Source organism: Epinephelus fuscoguttatus, linkage group LG21, assembly GCF_011397635.1.
Source record: "Epinephelus fuscoguttatus linkage group LG21, E.fuscoguttatus.final_Chr_v1".
Taxonomy (NCBI): domain Eukaryota; kingdom Metazoa; phylum Chordata; class Actinopteri; order Perciformes; family Serranidae; genus Epinephelus; species Epinephelus fuscoguttatus.
In genome coordinates this window covers 15,351,546-15,367,738 of record NC_064772.1, presented here as the reverse complement: position 1 = coordinate 15,367,738, position 16,193 = coordinate 15,351,546, and the positions used below count along the sequence as shown (strand labels likewise).

The window sequence follows — 16,193 nt, the reverse complement described above, 5'->3', positions numbered from 1 at the left end:
GTGGAATCTGAACCCTGTTTAGCTGCGGGCGTCAGCTGAGTTTTTGTGTAAAGGCATCGGGGCCATCGAGACATTACTTAAGAGGAAAAGAAGAGATAGATGTGCTTCCTCCCTGTTTTCACAAGTTTAACACTTCAACACCCAGGAGTCCCCTCCTGTCTTCTCTCTAGCCCCGGGCATGCCAGAGGAGCTCAAAACACTGGCTGAGAGCGAGCGCTAATTCCACCTGTGCTTGGAAAAAAAAGCAGCAATCACGTAAAAAGTGGAGATAAAGGTGGAGCGGTCCATGCAAAACAATCGCTCTGTTGTAAAAAGGCAAAATCAAACATGGGAGAGAAACACAAAAAGAACAAGAAATGGTTTTTTTTGGTCTCATGTTTATTCCCTGATTCCAGCCCTCCTTGAAATTACAGGAAAAAAGGCAGCCTCATTTTGTGTAATTTCACTTTCATGTTTTCATTCCCCTCGCTATACACTCTGTTGATTCGTTTTGGTAGACGTTCTTATCTCGATGGCTGAAATTACATTTAATTGCAGTGTGGAAAAATGGTTTTCGAAACAGCCTGCGAAGAAAAAAAAAAGGCTCCTGCTGCGTGGCAAAGCCAAACATAAACTTTTCAAAACAGTAGTTGTGTTCAGCCGTAATTTGGAACAAGCGGTGCAGAGATGTGTCATTTTTTTGATAAAGCATAATCCCATGACTTTGTTGAAGGAACACAGAGGAGCCTTGATCTAAAACAAGCAGTGTTTTTCATGTGTGACACACCTTCAGCGGGTCCGTGACTCAGGCGGCAGTTATAACCAGATCTTCTGACACCTGGACCCGTTTGTTATGACTTGAGCTTGTCACACTCACTGGCTCCTGTTGATAAACACGTGTTATCACTCCAGCAGCGTCGAAGTGATACGTGCCAACAGGGATGTACTGTGTGCTCTTTCTGCTGCTTATATGTAGACAATGTGAGTGTGACTGAAACTCACAGGGGGGAGGAGACGGCGAAACTGACAGAGTGTCGTGGGTATTCAACTGGACAGCGAGTGTGTGTGTGTGTGTGTGTGTGTGTGTGTGTGTGTGTGAACTGACTCTGCAGCGTATGGGAATGTCTGGCACGCCTCCAGAAGTATCCCACAGAGAGGGAATCCTGCTTGATGTGACCATGAATAGAAAGCCATCCCCACCTCCCTGAACCCACCCAGGCCTTTGATGTCAGGGGGTCACACAGAGCCCTCGCAGCTCCGGGGGAACATAGTTACTCTGAATGCCTGGCAACGTCACCGTGCCATGCCAGGCCCACGGTCTGCTCTGCCCAGCAAGGAGGAGAAAGGAAAAAAAGCTGAGAAGAGGAAACTAAAACTGTGAAAGCACAAGTTCCTGAATTCTACAAATTGAGTTCCAAGAGTTTAAAAAAAGTTCAAATATACAGCCAGAGACTGACAGATTAGATCTCTGCAACATCTGCTGTTCTGGTTTGCTCTAAGAGGGTGAAAGCCTAAATTATAATAACTACATGTGTTTGGTATATTTAAAAAAATATTATGCATGCTTCCCTCTGTGCGGTGATTCGGTTGGTGGGTGTAGTTTGGTAGATAGAAAATAGCTCCGACATGAAACTGCTCACAACAAGGTCTGTGGATTATCTTGAGCAAACGGGTCATGATTTCTGGAATTTCAACGTTGCTGTTGAGTTGTATGTAGTTGAATGTAGTTTTTTTTTCTTTGAGCACCACAAGCTGAGTGCCATCTAGTTCCATTATATTCGAGAGAGTCTCTACAGACGGTATCTCCAACACTCAGCAAATCACACCAAAACAATCTAGATTGATAAATAGCACCACAGGTAAGAGGAAAAAATGCTTATTTTTGATTTTTAGGTGAACTGTCCCTTTAACTTAACGGCATTTAAAGGGATTTTTGTGTGTGTTTGGCTTCCCCTCTGTGCCGGCAATGCTGGGAACTCCCAGCCTGGGCCATAAGCAAAAATCTGCCGGATGATACAAAGTGCATCATTTTGCATCATCCAATGGATTTCGGCTGGAGGCATGAGGGATACCTTAACGCACTGGTTCCCAACTGGACTGCAAAATCCACACAGTTCAATATATTCAGCAGTTTGCTGTCTACGTCAAGTAGCTGTCAGTCAGTCACTCACTCTGCAGCAGGATATGGCACTTCAAAATAAAAGCTCTGTGGTGGATATTTACTGTGCTTCAAAATAAAGTGTGTTTATTACTAACTTGACATGTTTGCGACCAGCTTTTGGACCGCGACCCACTAGTTGGGAACTACTGTCTCAACACCTTTCATCTGCATACATTTCCCACACCATGCTGACACAGATCTGATTGAAAATCAGCAAAATATCCATGTAATTAAAATGACGCATTACTAAAGCTTCATTTATAGTATTGCATTAAGGGGTTATGACGTAGCTACGGAGCCGAAGCACGCAGCTGTTGTAGCTACGCTATAGGGCTACACCATAGCTAACATGAGATATCAAGTAGGACTCATGATATCTCAGCTTTTTTAATGATCTCGTTGAGGTAGGTGATAGTGAAGATAATATGAAGGACACTTCTAGCAAAGCCATCACCGCTACATACCCTCTTCTCACCATAACCCCAGACTCTATTATGATGGATCAAGCAACGTACGTAGATATTTTCCAACTCATTTTGGCCAATTACTGATGCTGCCAACGATATATGCATGTTTGTTTCCACCTTATTACAGAGAACATCAAGTCTGTCCTGTAAGTAACATACTAACATGCTAATTCTTATCTTCTGCTACAGCTAAGGTTACATGTAAAACATGCCATATTTATTTTCATGTAACATTTTCAAACAAGACTGTAAAAATCATCCCACTTTAACAGAGTTGGATGATGCTCTCCCTGAAACAGTCCTGACAATAATCACAACCTGGGCAAATTTAAACTATTTCCAATTATGGGCCAATATTATTGCGCATCCATAGTAAACACAGTTATGTGGGGCATGTAATTAAAGCACACAACAGCTGCAAGACATCCATCCAGTGTTGCCGTGGTGCTATCAACGAGTGAAATCCATCACTGAAGTATAAATCAAAACCTGAGCTGTAGGTATCTGTGGCAGGACTCCTGTTAGTGTTAACCCTTGTGTCAACCATAAACCCATCCGTCAAGCTCAACTTTCAAGATAGTCTGAATAGATGACAGATCAGAACAAAAAGTTTTAACACTTACAGTTCAGATAACTCAGCAAACTCCATGTGCTGATGAAGACCATGGGGTATGCTTGAAAGCTCTAGTTCAAGAGAGTAAGCCAAAGCTCATCAACAGTAATTCCGGGCTGTTTAAATCTAAATCATCAGCCGATTTGACATAGAAACAGGAAAATATTTCAGTGGTAACTCCTCTGTTGGTTGACAGCCTATACAGGATGTATTTTTAAATGTATCCACCTTTTGTGGTGACATGTTAATGAATTCTTTTCCAAAGCAGCAGATCCAGAGGTCAGTGGTTTGTTTGAAGGCAGGCTGGATGTGAAAGTATCGTGAGTTTTGCTGCTTTGCTGCTGTAATTGTCATCACTAATGTGGAAAATGAAGTCATTGGAATGTGCTTCAGTGGCAGACTTAATCAAGACTTTCCCATTGAATCATTAGGAACCAAGAATATATCTACCTTCCTCTGTTTGTGTCTCAGTCTCTGTCTGTCTGTCTGTCTTCTCTCTCCCCTTGTCTCAGCTCCCTTTCCTCTCTCCTTGGCTCTCAGCTGGCTCTGTTCCTGTGGCCCTTTGATCTCAGTGAAAGGGTTTGGAGCTTTAAAGTGCTTCTGTTTCCGCTGTCAGGAGCCCCTCTCTTCCTCCTCTCTGGTTTAGGCTTTCAGAGCGGTGGCAGCCTTGTGCTGTGGCTGGGTGGGTCGGAGGGGTTGGCGGGGGGGCACAGGTTTCTATGAGGTGGTGAGATTGAGGCGAGGTTGGAGGGGGAATAGGTGTGTGATGCTGTCAGCCTCGGTCAGGAGAGGAACTGACACCCGACTGATCCCAGTTCCCTCCAAAACCCCAGTTCCCACCTCACTCAGCCCCTTGTGGCCACAGGTGTAACATGTCAGGACAGATGGGTCTACACTGCATTTTTGTAGTACCTCCTCTTCTTCATGTATATATCATATATATATATGAGGACATAGTATCCAGTACAAAATTGTAACCTTGAATTAAAGTGCAGACTGGCTGCAGTAGTATCATTTTGTCAACCAAGGACTTAATTTACCTCCCACAATAAAAATGTTCCCATTCAAAGAAGGGACTTGCCACAACCCATACTGTATTTCTACTGTTTACCACATGATCATCACAATGAAAGATGCAATAGATGCTACTATGATAACTTTCCACAGTGGTAAAAATCCCTCCGCATAACATCTTAAACTGCTTGGAAGTGTTTTGGCATTTGCAAAACCTTCAGGGCCCTATTTGAATGATTTATAGCACATGGCCATCGTGCAATTGTATTTAGGGTGTGTCCAACCGCCCACGCTAGTTAAAGGACGTATAATCTGAATGCAGAGTAAGGTGCATGGGGCAAAGGGGTTGTATTTAGTCCCTTAATATATTTTAGGTGTGTTTTGGGCGTGACAGGAATTCAGTCAATCAGTGTCATCTCCAATTCCCATTAAAAGCCAGGTGCGCCTGCCCTTGGGTATTAGTAAAGAAACCTTTAAACCTTGAACCTAACACACTCTTATATACATGGTGGATTTGGTAGTTTGGAGAAGTGAGCTGTTTTCTCTGAGCTGACCACTTCTTATTTTAAAATCTATGCATCCAGTGGCGTATAGATGGTTGCGAGTACATTAATGACTTACACAACGAGGATGCTGGCTGTGAAAATGACAACTGCATTGGCTTGAAACTAGCAATAACAGTTTGGTTTTGCTGTGCACTGCTTTGCACTGAGTGTAAGACAGAGCCCTTAAACTCATTAATCTGTTTCTTAAACTGGACCTCCCGGATTGCATTTATTGCCATAATGGTATCTGAAGCAACATGCGAAGTAATTGGCTGTAACATGAAGTTAGGATGCATATGGCATAGCTATAGAGACAGAATGAGAGTAGAAAGGACATTGATCTGTTTAAAGTGGTTGTTTAATTCATTCAAAAGAAAAAAGGCGATGGTTGTTAGTTGTTATGGTGACAACACATATCAGCGGGGCCATAAATTATGTCGCTCTCACTAGTTTGAGAACTCCATTTTGGCCTACCATACACTCTAAGCCAGGGTTTTCCAGCTTGGTGTGTACGGTACGCTCATCATGTAGCCTGGGCTTATAATCACATTCATAATTATCAACATCTGTGTGTTCGGGTGTGTTACCAAGACAACGGTCAAAACTCAACTGAAATCTTAACAGCATCTGACATTGGAGACATGGATAACTTTGTCAAACATGGACAAAGGTTGTGTTTCTTATACTACAAAATATGAAGCAATTAAATCCAGCAATGCTCAATAGGCAATGGAAATAATGCACAAAAAACGCCTGCATCGTTCTACTCCACTGCTTGTTTTGTCATTACTGCAAAACCTCACCTCAGTGAGTTCCTGACTCGTGGCACGCTGGTTTATACGGAAGTTAGCCCACTACAACTGTCACAGTTCTTGCAATGGCAACAGTAAACCTAATAATGGCCACTGCTGACCATCCTGCTACACATGAGATCAAGTCAAAGTAATTAATGACCTCTATGTTACGCAGGTGGCAATGTTATTGTTTCTCAAGATTAAAGACCAAACTTCCCATTTCTGTTGCTTTCATTTTCACACTCAAACACAGATGTTGGAAATATTTCCTCTGTCTTTCACTCACGGATGATTCTTAATGCTGATTTGTCAGGTTGGACTTTAGCTGCTATCGTGACTTCTCAGCTTTTATATTTTGTCTCTTCAAATCTCCTTCTTGGACCACTCCAGCAGCTGTGGATGAAAAAAAAACCCGATGGTCTATGAACACTTGCAGTCGCTGGATTATTGGATTTGGACTCGCCAATTTCCTGTACCCTTCTGCGAAGCACACATCAAGAAATTTTCATTTTATTTCATGTGCAACCATTTCATGCTCGAGCTAAAAGTATTTTGCAAAAGCCCGGTTCCTGTTATAGCAGACCGCTGTGTCAATACCACCAGGTCTAACTGCTGCACCACAATGATACCTTCTGTCCTAAGTGAAGTCATCAACCTTCACCGCAACTGTATGTTTCTACTGCAGCTTTCACCCAAAAGAATTATTAGTGTTGATATAACCTTGTTCCAAACAAAGATTCAAGGCCTGTTTACACGAACACACACCCCTCCATGAAACCTCAAAATCTTTTGGGGGCATATTTACACTTGGCAAGTGTGTATTCATCCGGTGAAATAAGACGACAGTTTAAAATCCACAGACCGCCCCGTGTAAACATGCGATGTCTTAAAGAGGCGCTGGCTGGTTTAAGTGAGGCCACGTGAAAGGAAATGGCTTCCATATGTCAGAGGCTCAGTCTTTCCTCGTGCCCTGTTTGCAGGATGTCTTCTGTGAGGGTTAATAGGAATTATAAACCTACGAAGGGAAGTAGAGGAGTGAAGGAAAAAGTTTTCTCTCTGGTGAGGCAGAGAAGCCTGCGGTACAGCTTTGATGTAAATCTTAAATCAGGTGTAACTAAGACGCTGCTTCTCTGGCGCACACCTACTCAGTGCACACACAGGGCGAACATTCCTGCACACACACTGCACTTTGTCAGATTACTTCCTTTCTTTTCGTCATGTTGATTAATGCATACTGGCAGATGCTAAGACGATCACGGCCCTGCAGAGAGCGGCGGACACGCTCTTGCTTTTTCTCTCACAAGTACAGAGTCGACACAGCGCACTCCTCTGAACCATCCATCTCTTTCCTGTCCTCCTCAAATCCCCTCACACCTGGCTCCACACCCCTGGAGACCGCTTTTTCTCCTCCTTCACCAGCTCCCCCTTTCTCTTAAGTCTTCTCTGTCCGCCCTTCCCTCCCAATTCATACTCCATATCTGTACACACCGCCTCCTGACTACTGTTCATGCTCTAACTCTCTTCCCTCCCTCTCTGCAGCCCTCCCTCACATCCTCTCTCCACACCTTCTTTCCCTTTCACCTTTCAACAGGCTGAAATCTCCCCACCTCCCGTGCCACCATCTTCCTACCAATCAACACGTGTGCTCTCTTTTCTTTTGTTGTCTGATCACCTCATTTTTTCAGTTCTCCTGGCCCCTGTTCGTATTCGCTAAGTTAATTGGAAAAACAAGCCAAGCAGAGGCATTTAGCCAGGGTCAGTGTAGGGAGATGCAGCCAACGCATGACAGGGTTAATCAGTGTCATGGCAGCCAGAGTGGGTGTCTGGCTCTCCTCAAACAGGCATATGGAGGGCCAGACGAGGAAAAAAAAAAAAGTCATGAAATCTTTCTACCTTTCCTTCTGGGGTCTTATTTCTGCATTAAAAATGTGTAAAGCGTCATATGCAGCCATTTCAGGGACACAGAAATATTTGTCCCATATACTTTGCCTTTAAAATGGAGCCTTATACAGCTGTGAATCTCATGGTTTTAAATGTATTCCACTGAGTTGTGTATTAAAATGTCATGTGCAGGGTGCGTTGATGGAGTGTAACTATGTACCTAACTTTGTACCTAACTTTGAGGTACTTGTACTTCGACTATTAACATTTTATTCTACTTTTTTACTTCTTACTCAACTACATTTATTGGACTGCTTTAGTAACTAGTTACTTTCAAGAGTAAGATTTTATGTACAAAACACATCATGAACTTATGAAACATTCAACATATCCTTATACAATGGTTCATATGATATCTAACGTATTAGCGCCCCACGAATGGAGTCGTCAAATTAATTTAAAGTACAAACACCATACAAGAAAAGTTATGTACGTTAGGTTCAGGCAAGTAAATTTACGTAGGTTAAGTTTTGGCAAGTTATGTAGGTTAGGTTGTATGAAAAGAAACATGGTCGGGCGTTTTCACATTACGTACTTAACGTTAAGCTACTTACTCTGTGTAAAGTTACGTAGGTTAGGTTTAGGCAAGCAAAGTTACTGAGGTTAGCTTAAGGCAAAGAAACATGGTTGGCTGTTGTCAAATATATTCTCAACGTAATGTTACATACTTAGTTTAAATGTACGTAGGCTAAATTTAGGCAAGTAAAGTTACGTAGCTTAGGTTTAGGCAACTAAAGTAACTTAGGCTAAGTGTAGGCAAGTAAAGTTACTTAGGTTAGTTTAAGGAAAAGAAACAGGGTTCGCTGTTGTCACGTTATGTACTTAATGTAAAGTCACTTACTGTACGTAGTGTTAAGTTACATAGATTAGGTTTAGGAAAGTAAATTTCTGTAGGCTAGGTGAAAGAAAAGAAACATGGTTAGATGATGTCATGTTAGGTACTTAACGTAAAGTTACTTACTCAGTGTAAAGATACATAGGTTTGATTTAGGCAAGTAGATTTATGTAGGTTAGGTTAAGGAAAAAAAACATGGTTAGCTGTTATAGCGTTATTTATTTAATGTAAAGTTTCTTACTTCATGTTAAATTACATAGATTAAGTTAAGGAAAAGAAACATGGTGACAGTGTATCTTAAATATAACTCTAAGCTGACTTGGTTTCACATTAGACACAAACAACAGACAGGGGAAAGTTCTGCGTTTGTTTGACCCAGCCACCACCTCAACCTGCCTCCGTCTCAGCGCATTGGTTCCGCAATCACAGCCTTCCTGGTTATGTGGGTTATATACGAAATCTGGTGCATTACTTTTTGTAGCCATATGTACAAACAGTGCAATTGAACATGGACCGTGATGACAATTCATCACTTTATCACTTGTTTTAATACAATAAATATATGAAGCTACCCAACAACATATAAAATAGTTCAGCTACACCACTGAAAAATGCTAATTACACATGAATGCATCAGCATAAATAATATAGCTTATAATAGTAAAGCACTTGCAGGGGTCATTTTTCAGCATCATTAGGACGTTCATTTCTGATATTTAACGTACGTTTTGCTGATAATATATATATTTTGAATGCAGCATATTTATTTGTAATGGAGTATTCTCACAATGTGGTATTAGTATTTTATGTAAGTAAAGGATCTGAATACTTTCTCACGACTGGCAGGGTGTCATTAGTCATCAATGACAAATCAGGTTTTTTGTGTTTTCCCTCGGCTGCATGTGCTCCTTTGTGCGTAAGTGTGTACGTATGTGTGTGTGTGTGTGTGTGTGAGAGAGATGCAAGGTCAGCCATGTGACATCAAAGCTAGTATCACTCTGCAGCTGTGTTGTCGATCTGTGTAAATGAGGCATGTAATGGTGGCATGTGGGTGTATGACTTGCTTATCATAAAACACACTCTTTCACACACCTGTTTTGAGGTACACGGTCGCCGTCAGCAGCGTTGGCTTTGTAGGTGTGGAGGAAGTAAAACAATCTCCTCGTGAATCTTCTGACAGGAGACGTGCAGAAACGCACCAATCAAATGGAGGTGAAACAGAGAAAAAAATCCAATGACCGTTGTGTTGTGTTGCGGTGTCAGATAGGATCCCTTAATCTGTCACCTTTTCACCCTTTAACAATGTTCACTGAGACTGAAAGCGTCTTTTTCACATACACCTGCTTCAGCATCACCGAGACATGTTGTTGAACACAGTGAGAGCCTTTTAAAAATCGTCCCGTAGCCCCTTTGGACTCATTACAGAAAGAAGACAAAGTTTGTATGTGTGAATGCCTGTGTACACATATGTCTGTTTGTCTGTCCTCCAGAGTGTGTGTGTGTGTAGTTTCCGCTCCTCAGTGCTCATTATTTGCCCTGGCCTGAGCTCTTTCATTAGGGGGGCTGTGAAGTGGAGGGGCCGGTAGGGGACCAGGGGATGGGGCGGAGGTCGTAATTGGGCTGTTCCGCTCCCCTGGCCTTGCTCAAGGTCACTGTGAGACAAACTCTGGGCCAGGTCTTTCACTCTTTCTTCCCCTTTCCCCCGTCTTTTCCCACCCTTTTTCCATCCCTCCTCACCTCACTTCTTAAAACCTTCACTTTTTTTTCCTCTCCCTCCCTCCTTCGCTCATCCTCTCCTCCTCCTGGGGTCTTTTGTCACAGTAGACTGGTCCACTGGGGAGCCACAGAGAAGTGGAGGGGCTAATTCAGTCTAATCTCTTAGCCTGTTAATGTCTGGCTGATATGTGGATTTCTCCACATCCTCAGGGGAAGGCCTTTGTGGTGAAGGCCATCATTATGAAGTTTCCTAGCCCTCCTAGCCAATTATAAGAAGGGAGACAAATTAGTTCATCTCAAACTTGGCTCCTAAGAAGTTTTCTTGATTGTTCTCAACTTTATTTCACATCTCGCACCATAGAGACAATTCACAGTAAAGGTTTGTGATAAAAAAGAATAGCCCGATAGCGCTCATAGTTTCTATTTAAAGAAAAAAAGATTGCGCATCTTGTGTGAGACTCGCTGATGGATTTTGTACAACATTGTATCCGTCATGTGCAATTCCGTACACGGGTTTCAGCTCAAAGCCAAGTTTGAAGCCATCTGAGTAAAGTGGTGTAGCGTTGCTTGTCTGGCGCTGGCCAGCGGTGAGCTCGGTCTAACGTTTCCCTCTGATTAAGACACAGTGGTGAAAGCTGCCTTTGATCTGAGGAAATGTCTGCGTAGGGAGCAGTTGGAATGCAGCGCTCTCCTCTCTGCCTTGCAGATGGAGGGAGAGAGATAGTGTCACAGTCCATTTGTCTGGCCTTGCTGCTGCCAGTCCACCCACGGTAGTTAAATCTGGATGGTGAGAGCCTGTCAGGCCTCGTGAAATGAGCGTGATGTTAAAATTGTGGAATCAACTTGATCATTGTTTTGTTTACACAGTGTTGCGACATAAGAGATGTGGTGGAATGCAACTGAATTCATTTTTTATGTACTTTGCTTCAGTATTTACATTTTTGCTTCTTTATATTTCTACTCCACTAAATTTATTTGATAACTTAGTTACTTTGGAGATTCAGATTATCAATCCAAAATCGACCATATCTTTTGTGTTACTTAGCTGAATCCAAACTTAAATGAAAAGTGGTGTTTGGATTATACTGCAGGAGTGTGTGAAAGTTACTAAACAGACGTTTTGACATAGTTTTACTGTTGTTAAATGTGGACCCCTATCACTACAGTTCATCAAGAATTTTCTTCAGCTTTGGATTCATCGTTCACTGTGGTGGCATACAACAAATACAAAGTTTTCTTCACAAATTCAGTCTAACATGGGGCGAGTAATTGATATGGAAATTGTCATTTGGAAGGTGAAGTGTTCCTTTAATCAAATCAAACGACCACGTGTGGTGAACTAATTAGTGTCAATCAAATGCTTGAAGTTTTGAGTTTATAGTACATTTAAAAATATGTATTTATGTTCTTCCTGTATTTTCTATTGTGTGTGTCTCTGCAGGCCTCCTGCGCTGGCAGGCAGTCCGGCTTTCTCCGACATCTCCCTCATCCGGATCTCGCCCCAGCGGAACCCCTCCGTGGGGGCGGAGTCGCCCTTTCACCCTCCACACCCCTACATCAACCCATACATGGACTACATCCGCTCGCTTCACAGCAGCCCCTCCATCTCCGTTCTGTCAGCCACCCGGGGCCTCAGCCCTGCAGATGGTGAATAAAGTGAAACATACACCGACGACACAAAGCGTGATGCACACACACACACACACACACACACACACACACACACACACACACACACACACACACTCACGGCACACACATCTGCACACAAACCCCAGCAGAGCAGAGGTAGGCGACAAAGCCTCAGTAAAAATGATTGTTGGAATCGATTAGTGAGGTTCGATTGCTATTAGTGGGAACCTTGATTCTCTGTTTCAGTTTAATTCCTGTTTGAGATCAGAGGAGGTCAGGTGAGAGGCAACTAGATCCATCTCTATTAAGACCCAGGGGTTGGCGAGATGTTATCTGGGTGAGGGAGGAGGTGGATGGGAGTATTATGAGTGCGGCACGATCAGTGTGGGTGGGGGTGCAGGTTGGAGGGAGGCTAATCCTTTTGATCTGTGAGTCATGTCAGAGACCTCTGGAGGACGCATCAGTGAGCGGCAGGGTCACGTACAGTTACAGCGCGCACACCGAGGGAGGGTTGGATTCAAGTTCAGGGTTGGGGGCGTTATGTTCTGATGTCCTACAGGGAGCATTTGCTTCCTGCGATGTCAAGATGGATTTGGACCAGGAAACCATTAAAGTGGTCACTAGAAGCAATTAAATTATGAAGAACTGAAAATAACTTCAAAAAAGATTTTTTAAAAAAACATACTTCTATAATGAATACCTAGCGTTTAAGTGATGTTAGTAATTAGCAGTGCTGAAATGAATGGTTGATCAAAGGTTAGGAACGGATCTTTAGGTCATTTATTAAGTAGAAAAAAATCCCATGTATTTACTTTTTCCAGCTTTGCAATGTTTTCTATTATTTAAAATTGAACACTTTTGGATTTTGGACTGCTGGTGAGACAAAACAAGCTATTTTAAGACATCGCTTTTGGCTCCAGAATAGGTTGTTTCTCTATTTCTTAGACATTTGATTGACTATAATTATGTGGTTTATTACAAAAATAAACAACAGAATAAGCATGAATGAAAATTTTTTTGGTTGCAATATTATTGTAGTATTTTTCTGTTTTTTAAGATCATTAAAAAAAAGCTCTACTAGCCAGGGGTAGAAACCAAAGTATAGGAGCAAAAAATTCAGATATCAGTATATTGGCCCATATTTTATATATATGTAATTATGCAATACAGTTAACTCTTAAATAAGGTCAAACAGTTGTGACAAAGACCAAAGATTTGTAATGGAGGCAGGATATTTTACAGTTTAACTATAAACTTTATCGCCAAAAATGACATCTGTGCACTGAAACAATAAAATTCATGGGGAATTTAATGATTATAAATTACTCGAAGCATCATTTTCTGCATTATGTTCTGATAAAAATAAACTTTTCATATCGATGCATATCGGACAACATATAAGACGATATCAACATATCTGTGATTGGCTGACCAATGTATCAGTAGGTGCAAACAACCACACCATAAAAAGCAGGCCTATTAAAGATCATATTTGCCAAATATCTACATTCACTTTCAAGGTCTTGAAATGGCCTGAAGCAGTGATGCATGTCCCTCTAGTATGAATTATAATTACTGCCTTGGCTTGATGACCCGTACGGCCCTCATGTCATCAGCCATCAACCTTTTGACACTTCAGCAGCAGAGACCCACTTTATCTTCCCATCTCGTGTTGAAGTGTATGTCTGAATTGGCAGATAGCAAGGGGCACTTCCTCTACACCAGCACACTTGATCTCATCCAGCTCTGCTAAAAGCTGTTTCTAAGTGAAGACCAAGAGTCTCACTCAACCCCTCTCCTGCCCTGCAACACTGCTCTCTGCAAGCAGGAACACTCAAACTCTACCCTCCAATTTTCCATTACCACAACATAATGTGCGCCAGTCTCAGCTTGCTTTAAATCAAAATAGTTTCTCCAACCTACCACATGATCCCCTTTCAGCTCATAATGCTGTGAATTGTGAATGAGGCACCTAATTACTCCTTTAATCAATCCGGTGATTAATTAACCCATCAGCTTTTGTGTTGTTAGTATATCACCACGCTTACAGGGAGCCTCCTTCTTCAATATGCATATTTTTTTCCTACCGAAATGTACATTTGAATAATGATGAATTAATTAACAGAATCTAATGGAGATTTAAAGTGGGTGGGATTTAGTGCCACCCTCTCGCTGCCACACATTTGCTTTCACATCTTTTTTTTTTTCTCGCTCCTCCCTCACACAGTATTTCTCTTTTCTACGTGAGATGGGGTTCAGAGGTAAGCTCGCCCCTGATCCTATTGTAATGCTGAAGGAGCACCCGGTGGCTCACCAAGTCCTGAGGCACATCGCTGCCTGAGTGCCACACTGACAGCCTGCCCCAAACTCCCCCCACTTTTTGCCCCCAGGATCAATCTCGGATGCCAGCGTTTCTGATTTAGAAATTCTGCAAAGCCCTTTTTCTGTGCGTGTTGGATCCTGAATGGGCCATATTATGGTTGAATGCAAAAGCAAAGCTAAGGCGGAACAGCAGAGACAATTAAGAAACTCCCCCCTTCCACTGAAGACATAATACCCAGATCGAATTAATTTAGATTTTTTTCTTACATTCATTCAACCAATCATGGATGCATATTGCAGGCATACAGGCCAGCCTTAAGAGGAAATCTCCTCATACAGCGTTTATTTATTTTGTCTTTATTTCATTGAGTTTGGGGGGAGCTGCAGCGCTCTGTGGGTCTGAACCGATTCTATATTTGCATCCAAAACCACAGTGTTAGTCTTTTCGCTCTCTCTTTCTTAGAATATTTGCATAAGGAAGCCCACCACCAGATGTTTATTTTTAGGCTACGGTTCAAGGACTTACAGCACTCTATAGCTAACTAAGGGAATGACTTGGAAAAGAGAAGCATTTTGAGAAAAAAAAGAGAGGAAGTGAAGTGGAGGCAGAATCGTTCGCTGTATTTTTATGCATGCAGATACGACCAGGCAGATTTAGGCCTTTTGTTTGCCCATAGAGTTTAAGGGAGCACAGTCGAGGAGCAGGTTGCATATCTGCAGACTGCAGCCCTGATGTGTACAGCACACAAGCACCATCTCTGGCAAAAGATGTGTCAGCCCACGTACTCTTACCACACACACATATATACACACTCTCTCTAAAGTGATCAAGGAACAGTAAGAGGAAGAGAAAAGGCTGTTTAAGAATTGTATTGTAAGACGATCAGTTATGCTGTGCTCGGCATGAGTGCATCAATCAAACACTAATGCACACTCACTGTAATCTCTGAGCAAGCATCCGCTAATCCCCAGTGAGGCTCTCCACTTCAGGTGATGCTCCCTGTGCAGCTGTTTTGCTTAACTTGATGGTGTTGCTAATGTGCTCATTACTGTTCTGCTGAGCTGATTATCATCTAATGTAAATGAACGCAGGTTTGTAATGCAGCGCAGGTGCTCTCCCTGTCGTGTTTTTCCTCCCTACCTCATTCTTTTTCTTCCCGTGTTCTCTCTCTTCTTCAAATAACGCCCTCTCTACCCACATCCTCATCCTCCTCATCTGTCACCTTCACTTTTTGGTTACCTTGTTTCCTTCATTTGCTGACCCCATTCATTCTCCTGCTCCAGCCCCTCACACAGGTCTGACCACGGCCGAATACTATCACCAGATGGCTCTGCTGGCAGGCCACCGTAGCCCTTACACGACCGACCTGCTGCCCTCTGTGGCGTCCACAGCTGGCGCCAGCAGCGCCAGCGCCCTGCACATGGAGTACCTGCAGGCGATGGAAAGTAAGTCTGCGCTGATCTCACACATGACACACAAGCCCATTTCTAATTGTCTCAGGAGTGCTGATCCAGGAGCAGTAGTTACTTTCTACACTGTATGTCACACAAGGTTGAAAAGTGATTAGCAGTGTGAGATTTACAGACCATGGGAGTTTCCTGAATTCAACCACGCATCTTTAAGCTAAACTTTCACTTATAAAAAAAGCCAAGTTCAGCTTGTGCCGAGGGATATTTCAAATAATAATGAAAAATGGTAAATGGTTTCTTTAGCGTATGGAGTTGGAGAAATTTCTCAGCTCATTAAGTACCACTCAAGCCATGATTTCTCTAAAATAAATAAATAAATAAATAAGGATCTCCAAAATTAAAGATACAGGGTTTTCAGTGGCAGTGGCGATCCTAGATGCCCTTAGAGGTCCATGGTAGCTAGAAGGGGCCCTAGTGAGGAGGGTTTTTGGGGAAGCAGTGGTGCACTGTACTGTCAATGCAAAATGTGCCAATATGAGTGGCTATTAGGGGCCCCTTTCCCCATATCTTTTGGAGGGGCCCAAACATTTGACTTGTTTGCTTCCCTCAGTGCACCCTTGTTCAGCGGACAGCAATAATCTGCATTTGGTGAATTATTTTATCTGTTCAGTTTAACACTGATATGCAGATTAAACAGCTTCTAGATTAAAACAAAGCTGAATATGGCTGGTAAAAGGTTGCATATTGGACTGGGCATCATATCG

At 42.5% G+C, this 16,193-nt stretch overlaps 1 protein-coding gene across 1 annotated transcript in view; it reads left to right on the top strand.

Moving 5' to 3' along the window:
* gli3 (GLI family zinc finger 3) overlaps positions 1 to 16,193 on the top strand; it is a 122,940-nt gene that overhangs the window by 77,712 nt on the left and 29,035 nt on the right. Inside the window, exons 5-6 of the mRNA XM_049565152.1 lie at positions 11,507 to 11,712; positions 15,304 to 15,465. Of these exons, the coding sequence (XP_049421109.1) occupies positions 11,507 to 11,712; positions 15,304 to 15,465 (368 nt within the window). The remainder of the gene's footprint in view (positions 1 to 11,506; positions 11,713 to 15,303; positions 15,466 to 16,193) is intronic.